The sequence below is a fragment of the Hypanus sabinus genome, chromosome 18 (assembly GCF_030144855.1).
Source record: "Hypanus sabinus isolate sHypSab1 chromosome 18, sHypSab1.hap1, whole genome shotgun sequence".
NCBI classification, from domain to species: Eukaryota; Metazoa; Chordata; class Chondrichthyes; order Myliobatiformes; family Dasyatidae; genus Hypanus; species Hypanus sabinus.
The window spans coordinates 40,878,234-40,892,145 of NC_082723.1; the positions used below are offsets into that span (position 1 = coordinate 40,878,234).

General features: G+C 43.8%; 1 protein-coding gene across 2 annotated transcripts in view; it reads right to left on the reverse strand.

Moving 5' to 3' along the window:
* Positions 1–313: 313 nt before the first annotated feature.
* Positions 314–13,912, reverse strand: part of LOC132407554 (probable galactarate/D-glucarate transporter GudP) — a 33,859-nt gene continuing 20,260 nt past the window's right edge. For both annotated transcript variants that reach the window (XM_059994274.1, XM_059994275.1), the window contains exons 7-9: positions 8,950–9,034; positions 5,333–5,530; positions 314–1,632 (exon numbers count right to left, since the gene is read on the reverse strand). In XM_059994274.1, coding sequence (XP_059850257.1) covers positions 1,484–1,632; positions 5,333–5,530; positions 8,950–9,034 — 432 coding nt within the window. In that variant the 3' untranslated portion in view covers positions 314–1,483. The remainder of the gene's footprint in view (positions 1,633–5,332; positions 5,531–8,949; positions 9,035–13,912) is intronic.

Sequence of the window (13,912 nt, forward strand, 5' to 3'; positions counted from 1 at the left end):
GGTATAGCTCCATCCCCCCGCCGTCAGATTGCTGAACAGTCCGTGAACCCGTGAATACTAAGTCATCATTCTCTTTGTTTGCACTATTTATTTATTTTGTAGTTTATAGTAATATTATATTTTTGCACTGTACCGTTGCTGCAGAACAACAAAATTCACGTCATAAAGTCAGCGATAATAAACCTGATGAGTCTGACTGTCAGACCGTCCCAGTTTGTTTTACTCGCATCAGCCATATGAGGTCATTCAACAAGTGATTTCAGCTCATTCAACTAATGACTACAACACACAGGGGACAGGTCTGAGTGGCCACTTATGACAGAGCCAGCAAAACAAGTTTAATATTTGAGATCCAAGTCAAACAATAAAATTCAGGAAAACTTTTTTTTACGCAGGCAGCAGACACAACAGCAGATAACTCCAGCACTTTCCCTCACTGGGACGGGAACATTCGGTGCAGAGAAGCATTGTTGCTGTTCAGTGATGACCTTTATCAGCTAAAAGCTCACTTAGTACATTTGGCAGGGTGATCTCAGCCCACTCTTCCTCTCCTGATTCCCCTGGAGCTGAAAACTCACTCTCTCTTGATTCTTTTCTGCAAACCCAAGGGATAACCTATAGTAGCAAATTAAATCATAGATCGCCCAGCACAGAATCCGGCCCTTCAGCCCATCATGGTTACGCTGACCAACAGGGCATCCATTTACATTTTATGTTCCCCATATTCCCGCCCACTCCTCTACAGATTCTACCACTGACCCGCATGCGAGGAGCCAGTCACCAAACCACAGGATATAGGACAAAATCAGAGGAACTCCACACAGTCATAGGGAGACCATGCAAACTTCTCACAGACAGTATTCATGGTCAGAACTGTGCTAAGATCACTGGAGCTTTACAAAAGCTCATTGTAGGGAGAGTGGGCAAACTCCGGACACAGTGCACCCCAGCCGCCGATCCAGGATCGAAGCCAGGTCACCTGAAGCTGGAAGGAAGCAGCACTAAGCGCTGCACCAACCCGCCATCGGGAACTGAGAACCACGGGCGAGCAGAGAGATGGGGAGATGCAAATACAGAAAATAGCACAGGTAGCAGCAAACACAAAGAACAGACTGAGAGAGCCAGGTGTTATTGACCTTGGGCTGGTAACCTACAGTGTCTGTTACAGAAAATGCTCTCTGGAAATCTGAAGCTTGTTCCAGATTTCCAAATAATTACTTCACTGATAATGCAATCATTTCTGAACATAACATTACATTAATTTGCATCTTCCTGGATAGCAGGGGATCTTCATAGTGGGCCGAAGGGCCTGTTTTTGTGCTGTATGATTCATGCTGCAGCATCTCAGACTGAGTTCACAGTGCATTAGGCTAATTCTCCCCTCCCCCAAACAACTACACTGACCCCTGCACACAACCCCCTCCCCCCCAAGAAGTCCATTCCTTGAGGCAGGGTCCGATAGAGTATTCCTCCAGGAAAATTATCAGCTGTCGTCATGATGCTCCAGCTCCCTCATAGATCCATGTTCAAAGACCACCCTCTCAAATCCCAGCAGTGGGCGCAATTCCTCCTTAGAGGCCTTCTTCTCTTCCCAGCGGATTATAACGAGGGAAAGGAGGAAAAGCAAGGACCCTGAAAGAGAAACATAGCCACTCAGTATCAACATAGATCGGCACCAAGAGCATTTGGAGAAATTGTACGGCAAAACAGCTGCACAATAACTTTGGGTGAGTTTGGTCAAAGGAGGTGGTTCCCTGGACTACAACAGACACCACACTACAAAAATATAAGAAAATCAAAAACCTGCTGGAAATCGGAAAGAAGATCAATAAATTCTCCAAACAGTCAGAGAGCAGGGGCAGCATCTGTTGAAAAAGATGCTGAGTTAAAGTTTCAGATCAGTCACCGTTTGTTGAAGTTAGGGAAAGATACAATAGATAATCAATGTATTCAATGTCCTGTTGGTAGTTAGCAATGAATAACTCAAGAGTAAGTAACCGACCAAAGGGAACGGGAGGGGTGGATTGAGAACTCTAGAGATGTGAAGATGTGTCTGCAGACTTGCGGTGAGGTCCCTGGACAAAGAAAAAGGCACAGTAGTGAAGACAATGGAAGAAAGTCAACACTGTGTTGGGCTGTCTTCCCAGTTCTGATGAAAAGTCCTTGACCTGAAGAATTAACTGTTTTCTCTTTCCACAGAGGCCACCTGACTTGTTCTGTGCTTCCAGTGCTTTTTGTCACAAGTACTTCACCAGCTGTAATGCGCAGTAGGATGCCCACAATAATGATGCCTCATTATCCAAGCCCTCATTTCTAATTCACACTTACATAACAGCTTTTCACAGTATGGTATATCCTAAGGCTGTTTACAAGAGCAAGTAACAAATAAACTTTAGCACCACCAAGGAGTCTGAACTATGGCCAAAGAGGTAGAGTTTAAGTAGCATATTAAAGGACGAGAGCAAGGTGCAAAGGTAGGGGAGTACAGGAAGGGATCTCCAGTGAATGGTAACCACCATCATTGGTGCAGCAACTTAAAAGAGATAGCACATGGGGAAAGCCCAGTTATATCCAATGTTTGCAAGACTGGATGAGGCTGCAGAATTAGAGTAGAATGGCTGATCAGGTAGGGAATTATGTGAATGTACAAATTAGGAGCATGAATAGCTTGATCCTCAAGTGTTCTGGAATAAGAAGACTGAATAAAGTCTGACCTTAAGACTGATGGTCTGACTGCAACCTCAACTCTGTATCCCACCTTCCCCAGTACCCTATCACCACTTTGCTTATCAAATAATGATCCAATTCTGCCATAAAATACTCAAGACCCACACCTACTACCTGTTGAGAAAGAGAGTCCCAGTGTCTCATAACTCTCCGAGAAAATCTATCAACTCATCTCTGCCTTAAATGGGCAACCCATGGTTTGAACAGTGACCAGATTCTCCCACACCAGGAAACATTCTGTATATATCAACTTGGTCAAGACCCCACAGGAATCTGTTAACCCCCTTCCTGCAGACCAGCCTCCTGTGAATCAAGCACTTAAACAGATCCACTGCATCCACAGATCACAGACCTTTCAGCTTTTATATCATGCTTCTTTTTTATTTTCCCCAATTAAAATGACAATTCCACATCTTCCAACCTTATGCTCCATTTGTTGGATCTTTGCTCATTCACCTAACCTATCTGTATCCCTCTGTAGACTCCTTCTCTCATCCTCGTGACAACCTACTTCCTTATCATTGTGTTATCAGCAACCATTCTGTTGGTGGCTTCAGCCAAGTCGATAATACAAGTTGTAAACAGCTGAGACCCCAATACCAGTCCTCATCATTACATCTGGCTAGCCTATAAAAGATCTATTTATGCCTGGTCAGTTTCCTGTACATGAAAGGAGCAACGATTGAAGGATTTACACAGATAAGGTGGATGTAGGGTTGAGAAAATGAAAGATGTAGTTAAGGAGATTACAGAGCTAGGAGTAGTGTAGCACTGCTGGAAGCTTCAAACAGAGAGAGGGGAGAAAGACAAAGAGGGATGTGATCAGTTCCGGTCACCTCACTACAAGAAGCATGTGGATACTATAGGGAGAATGCAGAAGAGATTTACCAGGATGTTGCCTGGATTGGAGGGCGTACCTTATGAGAATAGCTTGAGTGAACTTGGCCTTTTCTCCTTGGAGTGACAGAGGAAGAGAGGTGACCTGACAGAGGTGTACAAGATGATGAAGGGCATTGGTCGTGTGGATAGCCAGAGGCTTCTTCCCAGGGCTGAAATGGCTAACACCAGGGGGCATGGCTTTAAGGTGCTTGGAAATAGGTACCAAGGGGATGTCTGGGGTAAGTTTTCCACACAGAGCATGGTGGGTGCATGGAATGCACTGCCAGCAGTGGTGGTGGGAGCGGATACAACAGGGTCTTTTAAGAGGCTCTTAGATAGGTACATGGAGTTTAGAAAAATAGGGGGCTATGAGGTAAGGAAATTCTAGGCAGCTTCTAGAGTAGGTTACGTGGTCAGCACAACATTGTAGGCCGAAGAGGCTGTAATGTGCTGTAGATTTTTAAGTTTTGTGTTCTAATAAAGATACATAGTGACTAAAATTGCAGGTGTCCTACTCCATTTGTGGAATGAAACATGTTATCAGTCCAGGCAGTAGGGACACACTCTGTCTAATCCAATCAATGTGAAGATTTAACTGGCTGGCCCGGATTTATCCATTCTCAACACATCACAAATAAGACAAGATCATCAATTCTTGACCATTTTGTCAACTAGATCGAAGTGGATCAGCTGCCGTGGGACTGGAGTTACTAATAGGTAGTGATAACTTCCCCAAATGGTATTGGTGAAATACCTGTTTCTTTTCAATGAAAATTCAGTTTTTATGATTACCTTCATTGATCCAAAAAGTTTTTCCAGATTTTTTAAAAGCTAAATTTAAGTTCTTTTACTGTCCACGTTGGAATTTGAACCGAGGGTTCTCTGAATTTTCTACAAGTCCTCTGACCGACCTTTCCCTCCTCATCTATTGGCTTTTCAAGGCTCATGTCTTGATGCCACAAAATCCAAGTGGTAGAGGTAGAGGAAAAAGGAGTCAGTGATATAGGGATTCAGGGAATTTGGTCTTATCTAAGAAATGATATGCTGCAATTGGAGGGCGTCCAGAGGCGGTTCATGAGAATGATCCCAGGAAAGAAAGGGTTAATGTATGAGGAGCATTTGATGGCTCTGGGCCTGTACTCGCTGGAGTTTAGAAGAACGAGGAGTGATCTCATTGAAACCTATCGAATATTGAAAGGCCTAGATAGAGTGGACATGGAGAGGATGCTTCCTATAGTGGGGGAGTCTAGGACCAGAGGGCACAGCCTCAGAATAGAAGGACATCCCTTTCAAATAGAGGAGAAATTTAATGACCCAGAGGGTGGCGAAGCTGTGGAATTCATTGCCATAGATATTTGTGGAGGCCAAGTCGTTGGGTATATTTAAAGCAGAGGTTGATAGATTCTTGATTAGTAAGGGCATCGAGGGTTTTGGGGAGAAGGCAGCAGAATAGGGTTGAAAGTGAAAATATATCAGCCATGATGAAATGGTGGAGCAGACTTGATGGGCTGAATGGAAAGGTTAGGAGGGAAGAAGTGAGGTGGGAGAAGAGGGGTTGGAGAAGGTAGGAGAGAGAAAAGGAGGCTGAGGTGATGGAGAATGAAAAGAAGGTGGAGTAGGAAAGGAACATAATGTTCTGGCTGAAATGTTTTTGTTACAATCATTTGGCCTGTATGCTGTTTACCTCAGTAGAATCTGCCAGCCAATAAATGGAGCTTGGACCTACCAGCAATGTACAAACCAGGACACAAGATCAGCAAGGCAAACCGCAGATTCCAATGCCTGGTTAGAGGAGTGACCAGCAGTGGGGCATTCCCACCAATATTGGAAATGATGAAGATGTAGATGGCCACCACAGGAGTGCGAACTGCAGGTGAGACCAGCTCCACGACGATAGTCAGTGCGACCCCAATCCCCATCTCACCTGGAGTGCAAAGACAAGAAAGGGCAAACAAATCAGGGAGAACAGAGATTCTCGGTTCACTGGACAATCTACGTGCACAGTTGCTCACTGGACTCTTAAAGTGCGCACAAAACTTGTACATATGTGCAGGATACCTCTATTCTCACAGAATCAGTCAGGTTTAATATCACTGGCACGCCATGAAATTTGTTATTTTGTGGCAGCAATACATTGCAATATATGATAAGAAAAACTATAAATTATATTATATATAGTTAAATTACATAAGTAGTGCAAAAAGAGAAGTAGTGTTTGCAGTTTCATTGTCCATTCAGAAGTCTGATGGTGATGGGGAAAGAAACAGCTCCTAAAATGTTTTGTGTGTGTCTTTAGGCTCCTGTACTCCCCCCCCACCCCCCGATGGTAACAATGAGAAGAGGTAATGGGTAAACCCTGGGTAATGGGAGTTCTTAATGATTTTAAGCTGCCTTTTTGAAGCATCGCCTTTTCAAGGTGTCCTGGATACTGGAGAGGCTAGTGCCCATGATGGAGCTGGCTGAGTACACAACTTTCTGCAGCTTTTTCCAATTCAGTTCCATGGCCCCTCCATACCAGTCATTGATGCAACCAGTTAGAATGCTCTCCAAGGTACATCCGTAGAAATTTAGATTTGCAAGTGTCCTTGGTGACGTAGCAATTCTCCTCAAACTGCTAATGAAATACAACCACTGTCACGAGTTTTTTTGAAATTGCGTCAATATGTTGGGCTCAGGATATTGTAGATGCTCAGTGATGTTGACACCCAGGAACTTTCCTCTGCTGATCCCTCGCCGAAGGCGGCTGTGTGTTCACTTGACTTCTCCTTCCTGAAGCTCACAATCAAATCCTTGGTCTTGCTGACGTTGACTGCAAGGTTGTGGCAGTGACACCACTCAACCAACTCATCTATCTTGCTCCTGTATGCCTCCTCATTACCATCTGAAATTCTGCCAACAATAGTTGTATCATCTGCAAATTTATATATGGTGTTTGAGCTGTGCCCAGCCACACAGTCATAGGTATAGAGGGAGTAGAGTAGTCAGCTAAGCACGCATCCTTGAGGTGCACCAATGCTGACTGTCAGCGAGGAGGAGATGTTATTTCCGATTAGCATAGACTGTGGTCTCCCAGTGAGGAAGTCAAGGATCCAGTTACAGAGGGAAGTACAGAGGCCCAGGTTTTGGAGCTTGCTGATTAAAACTGAGGGTATGATTGTGTTAAACTCAGAGTTGTAGTCAATATACAGCAACATAACGTAGGTAGAGCCAATGAGATTACCTCTGCCATAGACCTATTGCTGCAGATCCAAGTCCTTGCTTAGGCAGGAGTTGATTCTAGCCATAACCAACATCTCAAAGTATTTCAGCACAGTAGATGTGAGTGCCACTAGGTGATAGTCATTGAGGAAGTTCAATCTGCTCTTCTTGGGCACTGCTATGATTATCACACACAGGTTTTTATCAGAGCCCTACCAGGTACACTTTCGGGGTCTGACGCCTTGCAAGGGTTCACCCCTCTTGAAAGATGTTCTGATGTTCGAGACCACAGGGTCACCAGATACTGCAGTGATTTGCACAAGTGTAGTTTTATTCTCCCTTTCAAAGTGTGCATAAAAAGCGTTGAGCCCATCTGAGAGTGAAGTATTGCAGCTATTCATGTTAGGTTTCGCTTTGTAGGAAGAAATGGCCTGCAAACCCTGCCAGTGCTGACGCGCATCTAATTCCATCTCTAAACTCGATCAGAATTGTTTTATTGCCCTCAAAATAGCCTTCTGTAGGCTGTACCTGGACCTCTTGTGTAGTTCTAGATCACCAGTCTTGAATGCCACAGATCTAGCACTGGGCAGAATATAAGTCTCCTTGCTCATCCATGGCTTTTGGTTTGGTACATCAAGTATATACTCAAAGGCACATACTCTCGATGAAGTCATTGACAATTGTGGTGTATTCATTCAGACTCGAAGATGAATTCCTGAATATTGTCCAGTCCACTGACTCAAGGCAGTCCCACACAGCATCCATGAACACAGAAGCTCACTGTGTACCAACTCACTATACACAGACTCTCTCCACAGCCACTCGCTCAATCCTGGATCCCCACGAGGCTGTGTGCTCAGCCCATTGCTGTTTACACTGCTATCACATGACTGTGCAGCCAGATTCAAGGAGAACCTGATCATTAAATTTACTGACGATACCACAGGGGTGGGGCTCATCAGCAAAAATGATGAAACAATGTACAGGGAGGAGGTCAAACACCTAGAGAGCTGGTGCAGTGACAACAACTTGATGCTTGATGTCACCAAAACCAAGGAGATGATCGCCGATTTCAGACGGTCTCAGCCTGAGCACCCACCCCTCAGCATCAGCGGCTCCACAGTGGAGAGAGTGGAAAACATCAAGTTCCTTGGGGTGCAGATCTCAGACAATCACACCTGGACCAGGAACACCACTGGGATTGTGAAACGAGCCCAGCAGAGATTGCACTTTCTGAGGAAGCTTAAACAAGCATCACTCCCCACTAACATCTTAACTACATTCTACAGAGGAGTGATTGAGAGTGTGCTGACCTTTTGCATCACAACCTGGTACTCCAGCTGCAGTGCTGCCGACAAAAAAGCCTTGCAGGGGGTGGTTAGGGGAACAGAGAAGGTTATTGGGGTCTCCCTACCTTCTGTCCAAGACCTCTTTCGGAGTCGATGCCTCCAGAAGACATGGTACATCATTAAAGACCCCTCACACCCTCTCCATGAACTGTTTGTTCTTCTGCCATCAGGTAAACGTTACAGGAGCATCAAAACTAAAACCACAAGGCTACTAAACAGCTTCCTCCCACAGGCAGTCAAACTGCTAAATAGCTGCTCTACCAGACTCTGCTTTGGACACTTTTAACTTGCACTGGACAGTTATAACTTGTTTTTAACTGACATATGGTTGTTGTGTTTTACTATTTATTGTTATGTTTATTATTTAGTGTTGCGTTTGTTATGTTATGATTGCACTGCTCCTGGGAAATGCTGTCTCATTCTGCCCTACAGAGCTGATGTATGGTTAGAATGACAATAAAGTTTTTGAATCTTGAAACACACAGACTTTCACCATCTGTTCACTGCTCCCAATGTCTGCGGGGACACACAGAGTGACATAACACAGACAGGCAGGAAGGAACTGTTGGACGTTAATAAACACTGCAGAACTGCACATATTTACAGAATGCTGTGTGATCTTTGGGGATGGACTTGGGAGCAGTGTGTCACATGCTGTGGTCCTGGTGGAGAATCCTGTTGCAGTGCACATTTCCACCTCTTTCTCTCTAACTTCCTGTCCAAATCCTGCACATACACACGCAACCACTGAGGTTCCTCAGAAAGTTAATCCCCGTTCCAACCACACAACACTTACCAATTATATTGGCTGGGATCAAAGAGAGGAAGGCATAGGGAGGTTTCAGCCAAAGGGCCCCAGCGACAAAGGGAGCTGCTGCTACCTGTAAAACAGAGAGGCCATTACTACACAAGATAATCACACAAGCACTGACCTAATCTTAAGAGAACAGAGATTCTCACTTCCCAGAAAAATATATGTACACAGATGCTGACTAGACCAATGTACACAGCAGATCAGCAGAAGCTGGGAATGGGGCCTGGGCTTGCCTGACCTTCAAAGACTTATCACAGAGATGTCCTCCCAATTAAGTGTATTTCTGAATCGTAATCATTATTGCACATAGCGACTGCAGTAACCAACTGCAAACAGAAAGTTCCTGCAAATGGCAGTCTGATCAGATAACTCGCACCAAAAATGAAATAGGGAGAGCTGGCAAGCCAATCTAAGGTCAACAAGTCCAAGAATCCATGGCTGATGGGAAGATCAAGCGATGAAAAAAAGAAAAGGAGGCAACTGGCAAGTACAAGGGAACAGAACATGGAGTGTACACATCAGGAGTACAGGTAATGTACGGTTCTTAAAAAACAAACTAGGTGGGCACGAAGTGTACACAAAGTATCATGTACAGATTAGGGAATGTGTCAAAGCATTTTATAAGTATATTAAGAACAAGAGGACAACCAGTCACAGGGTGGAGCCAATTAGGAAGGAAAAGGGCAATCTGTGTGTGAAGCCAATCTAATCTTCAATGATACTTGTCATCTGTTACAATAGAGCACGCAGCAGTTGGAGAATTCATGTAGTGTTTTATTCAAGAGGGGTATCTGGGATATGCCAAGTAACTGTGGTCCTGTTAGACTAACTTAAATGGTCAGAAAATCTCTGAGGGACAGGATTAATCAAAAGGACAGATAGTCAAAAATAGTCAACTTGGTTTTATTAGTGAGAAGTACTGCCTTCCCTGAATATTTTTGAAAATGCCATGATGAGGTCAGTGCACATGGACTTTACTAAGACCTTTGACAAGGCCCCAGATGTGAATATGGCCCAAAAGATCCAATTTGAAAAACTGGATCCAAAATACGCTTGGTAATAGGACATCACAAATAGTGGAGGGTTTCTTTTGTGATTGGAAGCCTGTGGCTAATAAAATGAATAGGTCTTGGAACCTTTAATGTTTGTAGTACATATTATTACATACATCTACCCAATTTTCATGTAATGTAGGAGATATGATTAGTAAATTCATAGGTAACATGAAAATTGGTGGTGGTGATAATGCGAACAGTGGTTGGGTACAACATGGTATTAATGAGTCAGTAAGATGAGCAAAGCAAAGGAGGATGAAATTTAATCCAGAAAGGCTCGAGGTGATGCACTTTGGAAGAATGAATTAGGATATAACCAATGATTGCCAGGCCCCTTAGGAATATTGAAGCACAGAGGTACCCTGACGTACACCCAGTTATCCCTGACAGAGGCAGCTTGCGTAAATGTATTGGTGATGAAAACATAAAAACCATGAGGCACAGGAGCAGAATTAGACCATCAGCCCATTGTGTCTGCTCTGCCATTCCACTATGGCTGATTCATTATCCCTGTCAATCCCACATTCCTACCTTCTCCCCATAACCTTTGATGTCTTGAGTAATCAAGAATATATCAACCTCTGCTTTAGATATACAATCCCTACCCTCTGGCTGAAGAAATTCCTCCTCATCTCTGTTCTAAATGACATCCCTCCAGTCTGAAGCTGTGCCCTCTGGTCCTGGACTCACCCACTACAGGAAACATCCTCCCTACATCGTCTCTATCCAGACCTTTTGATAGATGTCAATGAGACATCTGTCAATGAGGCTAAGGCACTGGTGATCTCTGTTCCCATCCAAGGGGTCAGAGTGGACATGGTGGAGGATATGAATTGACAATAACCTGGGGATATAAATTGACAATAAACTGGACTGGTCAAAGCTGTTTACAAGAAGGGTCAGAGCTGTCCCTATTTCCTGAGGAGACTGAGGTCCTTTAACATCTGCCGGACGATGCTGAGGATGTTCTACGAGGCTGTGGTGGCCAGTGCTATCATGTTTGCTGTTGTGTGCTGGGGCAGCAGGCTGAGGGTAGCAGACACCAACAGAATCAACGAAGTCATTCGTAAGGCCAGTGATGTTGTGGGGTTGGAACTGGACTCTCTGACGGTGGTGTCTGAAAAGAGGATGCTGTCCAAGTTGCATGCCATCTTGGACAATGACTCCCATCCACTCCATAATGTACTGGTTAGGCACAGGAGTCCATTCAGCCAGAGACTCATTCCACCAAGGTGTAACACTGAGCATCATAGGAAGTCATTCCTGCCTGTGGCCATCAGACTTTACAACTCCTCCCTCAGAGTGTCAGACACCCTGAGCCAATAGGCTGGTCCTGGACTTATTTCCACTTGGCATGATTAACTTATTATTATTTAGTTACTTATGGTTTTATATTGCTATATTTCTACTCTATTCTTGGTTGGCGTGACTGTAACGAAACCCAATTTCCCTCGGGATCAATAAAATATGTCTGTCTGTCTGATTTGTCCTTCATGCTTCTAAACTCTAGTGAATACATACCCAGAACCATCAAACACTCCTCACAGATTAACCCTTTCATTCCCAGCTCATTCTCATGATCTTCCTCTGGACCCTCCCCAATGCCACCACATCTTTTCTTAGATTAGGGGCCCAAAACTCTTCACAGTACTCTGAGTGCAGTCTGACTAATGCCTTGTAAAGCCACAGCATTATATCCTTGCTCTTATATTGAAGTCTTGTTGAAATGAATGCTCAGATTACATTTGTCTCCTTTACCACCGTCTCAGCCTGCAAGTTAACCTTCAGAGAATCCTGCATAAGGACTCTCAAGTCCCTTTGCACCTCTGAATTTTGAATTTTCTCCCTGTTTAAAAGATGGTCAATGCCTTTATTCGTTCCACCAAAGTGCATGACTCTACACTTCCACATGCCACTTCTTTGTCCATTCTTCCAATCTGTCCTAGTCCTTCTACAGATTCCCTCCTTCCTCAACACTACCTGCTCCTCCATCTATTTTCATATCATCTGCAAATTTGGTCTCAAAGCCATCAATTCTGTCATCCAAATCACTGACATATAACATGAAAAGAAGTGGTACCTGAGGAACACCACTAGTCACTGGCAGCCAACCATAAAAGTCCCCCCCCCCCTTATTCCTGCCAGTCAGCCAATTTTCTTTCCATGCTACCATCTTTCTGTAATACCACGGGCTTTTATCTTGTTAAGCAGTCTAACGTGCGGCACCTTGTCAAAGGCTTTCTGAAAATCCAAGTAAACAACATCCATTGACTCTCCTTTGCCTATCCTGTCTATTATTTCCTCAAAGAATTCCAACAGATTGGTCAGTCAAGATTTCCCCTCATGGAAACCATGCCTACTTTGGCCTATTTTAGCATGTGCCTCCAAGTTTCCTGAAACTTCATCTTTAGTAATGGACTCTAACATCTTCCTGACCACTGAAGTCAGGCTAAATGGCCTTTAATTTACTTTCTTCTGCCTCCTTGGCTTCTTAAAGAATGGAGAGACATTTGCTATTTTCCATTCCTCTGGTACCATTCCAGAAATTAGTGATTCTTGAAAGATCATTACTAATGCCTCCATAATCTCTTCATCTACCTCTTTCAGAATCCTGGGCAGTAGTCCATCTGGTAAAGGCAATTTATCTACCTTCAGACCTTTCTGGTTCCTAAATACCTTCTCCTTAGTAATACCAACTAAACTCACCTCTGCCCTCTGATACTCTCAAACATCTGACATACTGCTAGTATCTTCCACAGCGAAGACTGATGCAAACTACTTAATAAGTTTCTCCACCATTTCTTTTTTCTCCGCAACTATCTCTCCAGCATCATTTTCCAATGGACCAATATCCACTTTTACTCTTTAACTATTTGAAAAAAAAAGTTTGGATCTTCTTTTATATTACTGGCTAGCTTCCCCTCACATTTCACCTTTTCTCAACTTACGGGTTATATAGTTGCCTTCATTAGTTTTTAAAAGTCTCCCAGTCCTCTAACTTTCCACTAATTTCTGCTATTGTATGCTAAATGCCTTCTCCTTTAATCTTATGCTGTCTTTGCCTTCCCTCCTCAACCACGGTAGCCTCATCCTCCTTTTAGAATACTTCCTCATCTTTGGGATGCTTTCCAAATTATCCCCAGAAATTCCAGTTATTTTTGTTGTGCCATCATCCCTGCTAGTGTCACCCTCCAATCTACTTTGGCCAGCTCCACCCTCATGCCTCTGTAATTCCTTTTACTCCATCATAATACTGATATATCTTCTTCCGATGAAACGGCAGGGTGAATTCTATCATATAATGATTACTGCTTCCTCAGGGTTCCTTTAACTTAAGCCCTCTAATCAAATTTGGTTCATTGTACAATAACCACATCAGAATTGCCTTTCCCTTGTGACCTCTACCACAAACTGCTCTAAAAAGTCATCTCATACACATTCCACAAATTCCCTCTGTTGGGATCCAGCACCAACCTGATTTTCCCAATCTACCAGCATATTGAAATCCCTCAGAACTATTGTAACATTGCCCTTTTTACATACAATCCTTTTCTATCTCCCATTGTAATTTGCATCCCACATCCTGGCCACTATTTGGAGGCATGTAGACAACTGCCATCATGTTTTTTATATGACATACTCAGATTTGCAGTATTACTTGGGTTTAGACTATAAGACCTGGGAGGTTATGGTACAACATTTGTTAGGCAATAATGGAATAATGTATGCAGTTCTATTTCCCACACTAGAGGAAGGATGTGATTGCACTGGAAAGCGTGCTGACCCTCTGACGATGCAGCACTGTCCCTCCAATCATGCAGCATTCCTTCAGCACTGACCCTCCAACAGTGCAGTGTTGCCTCAGTGCTGCCTCTCTCTCAGTGTGACAC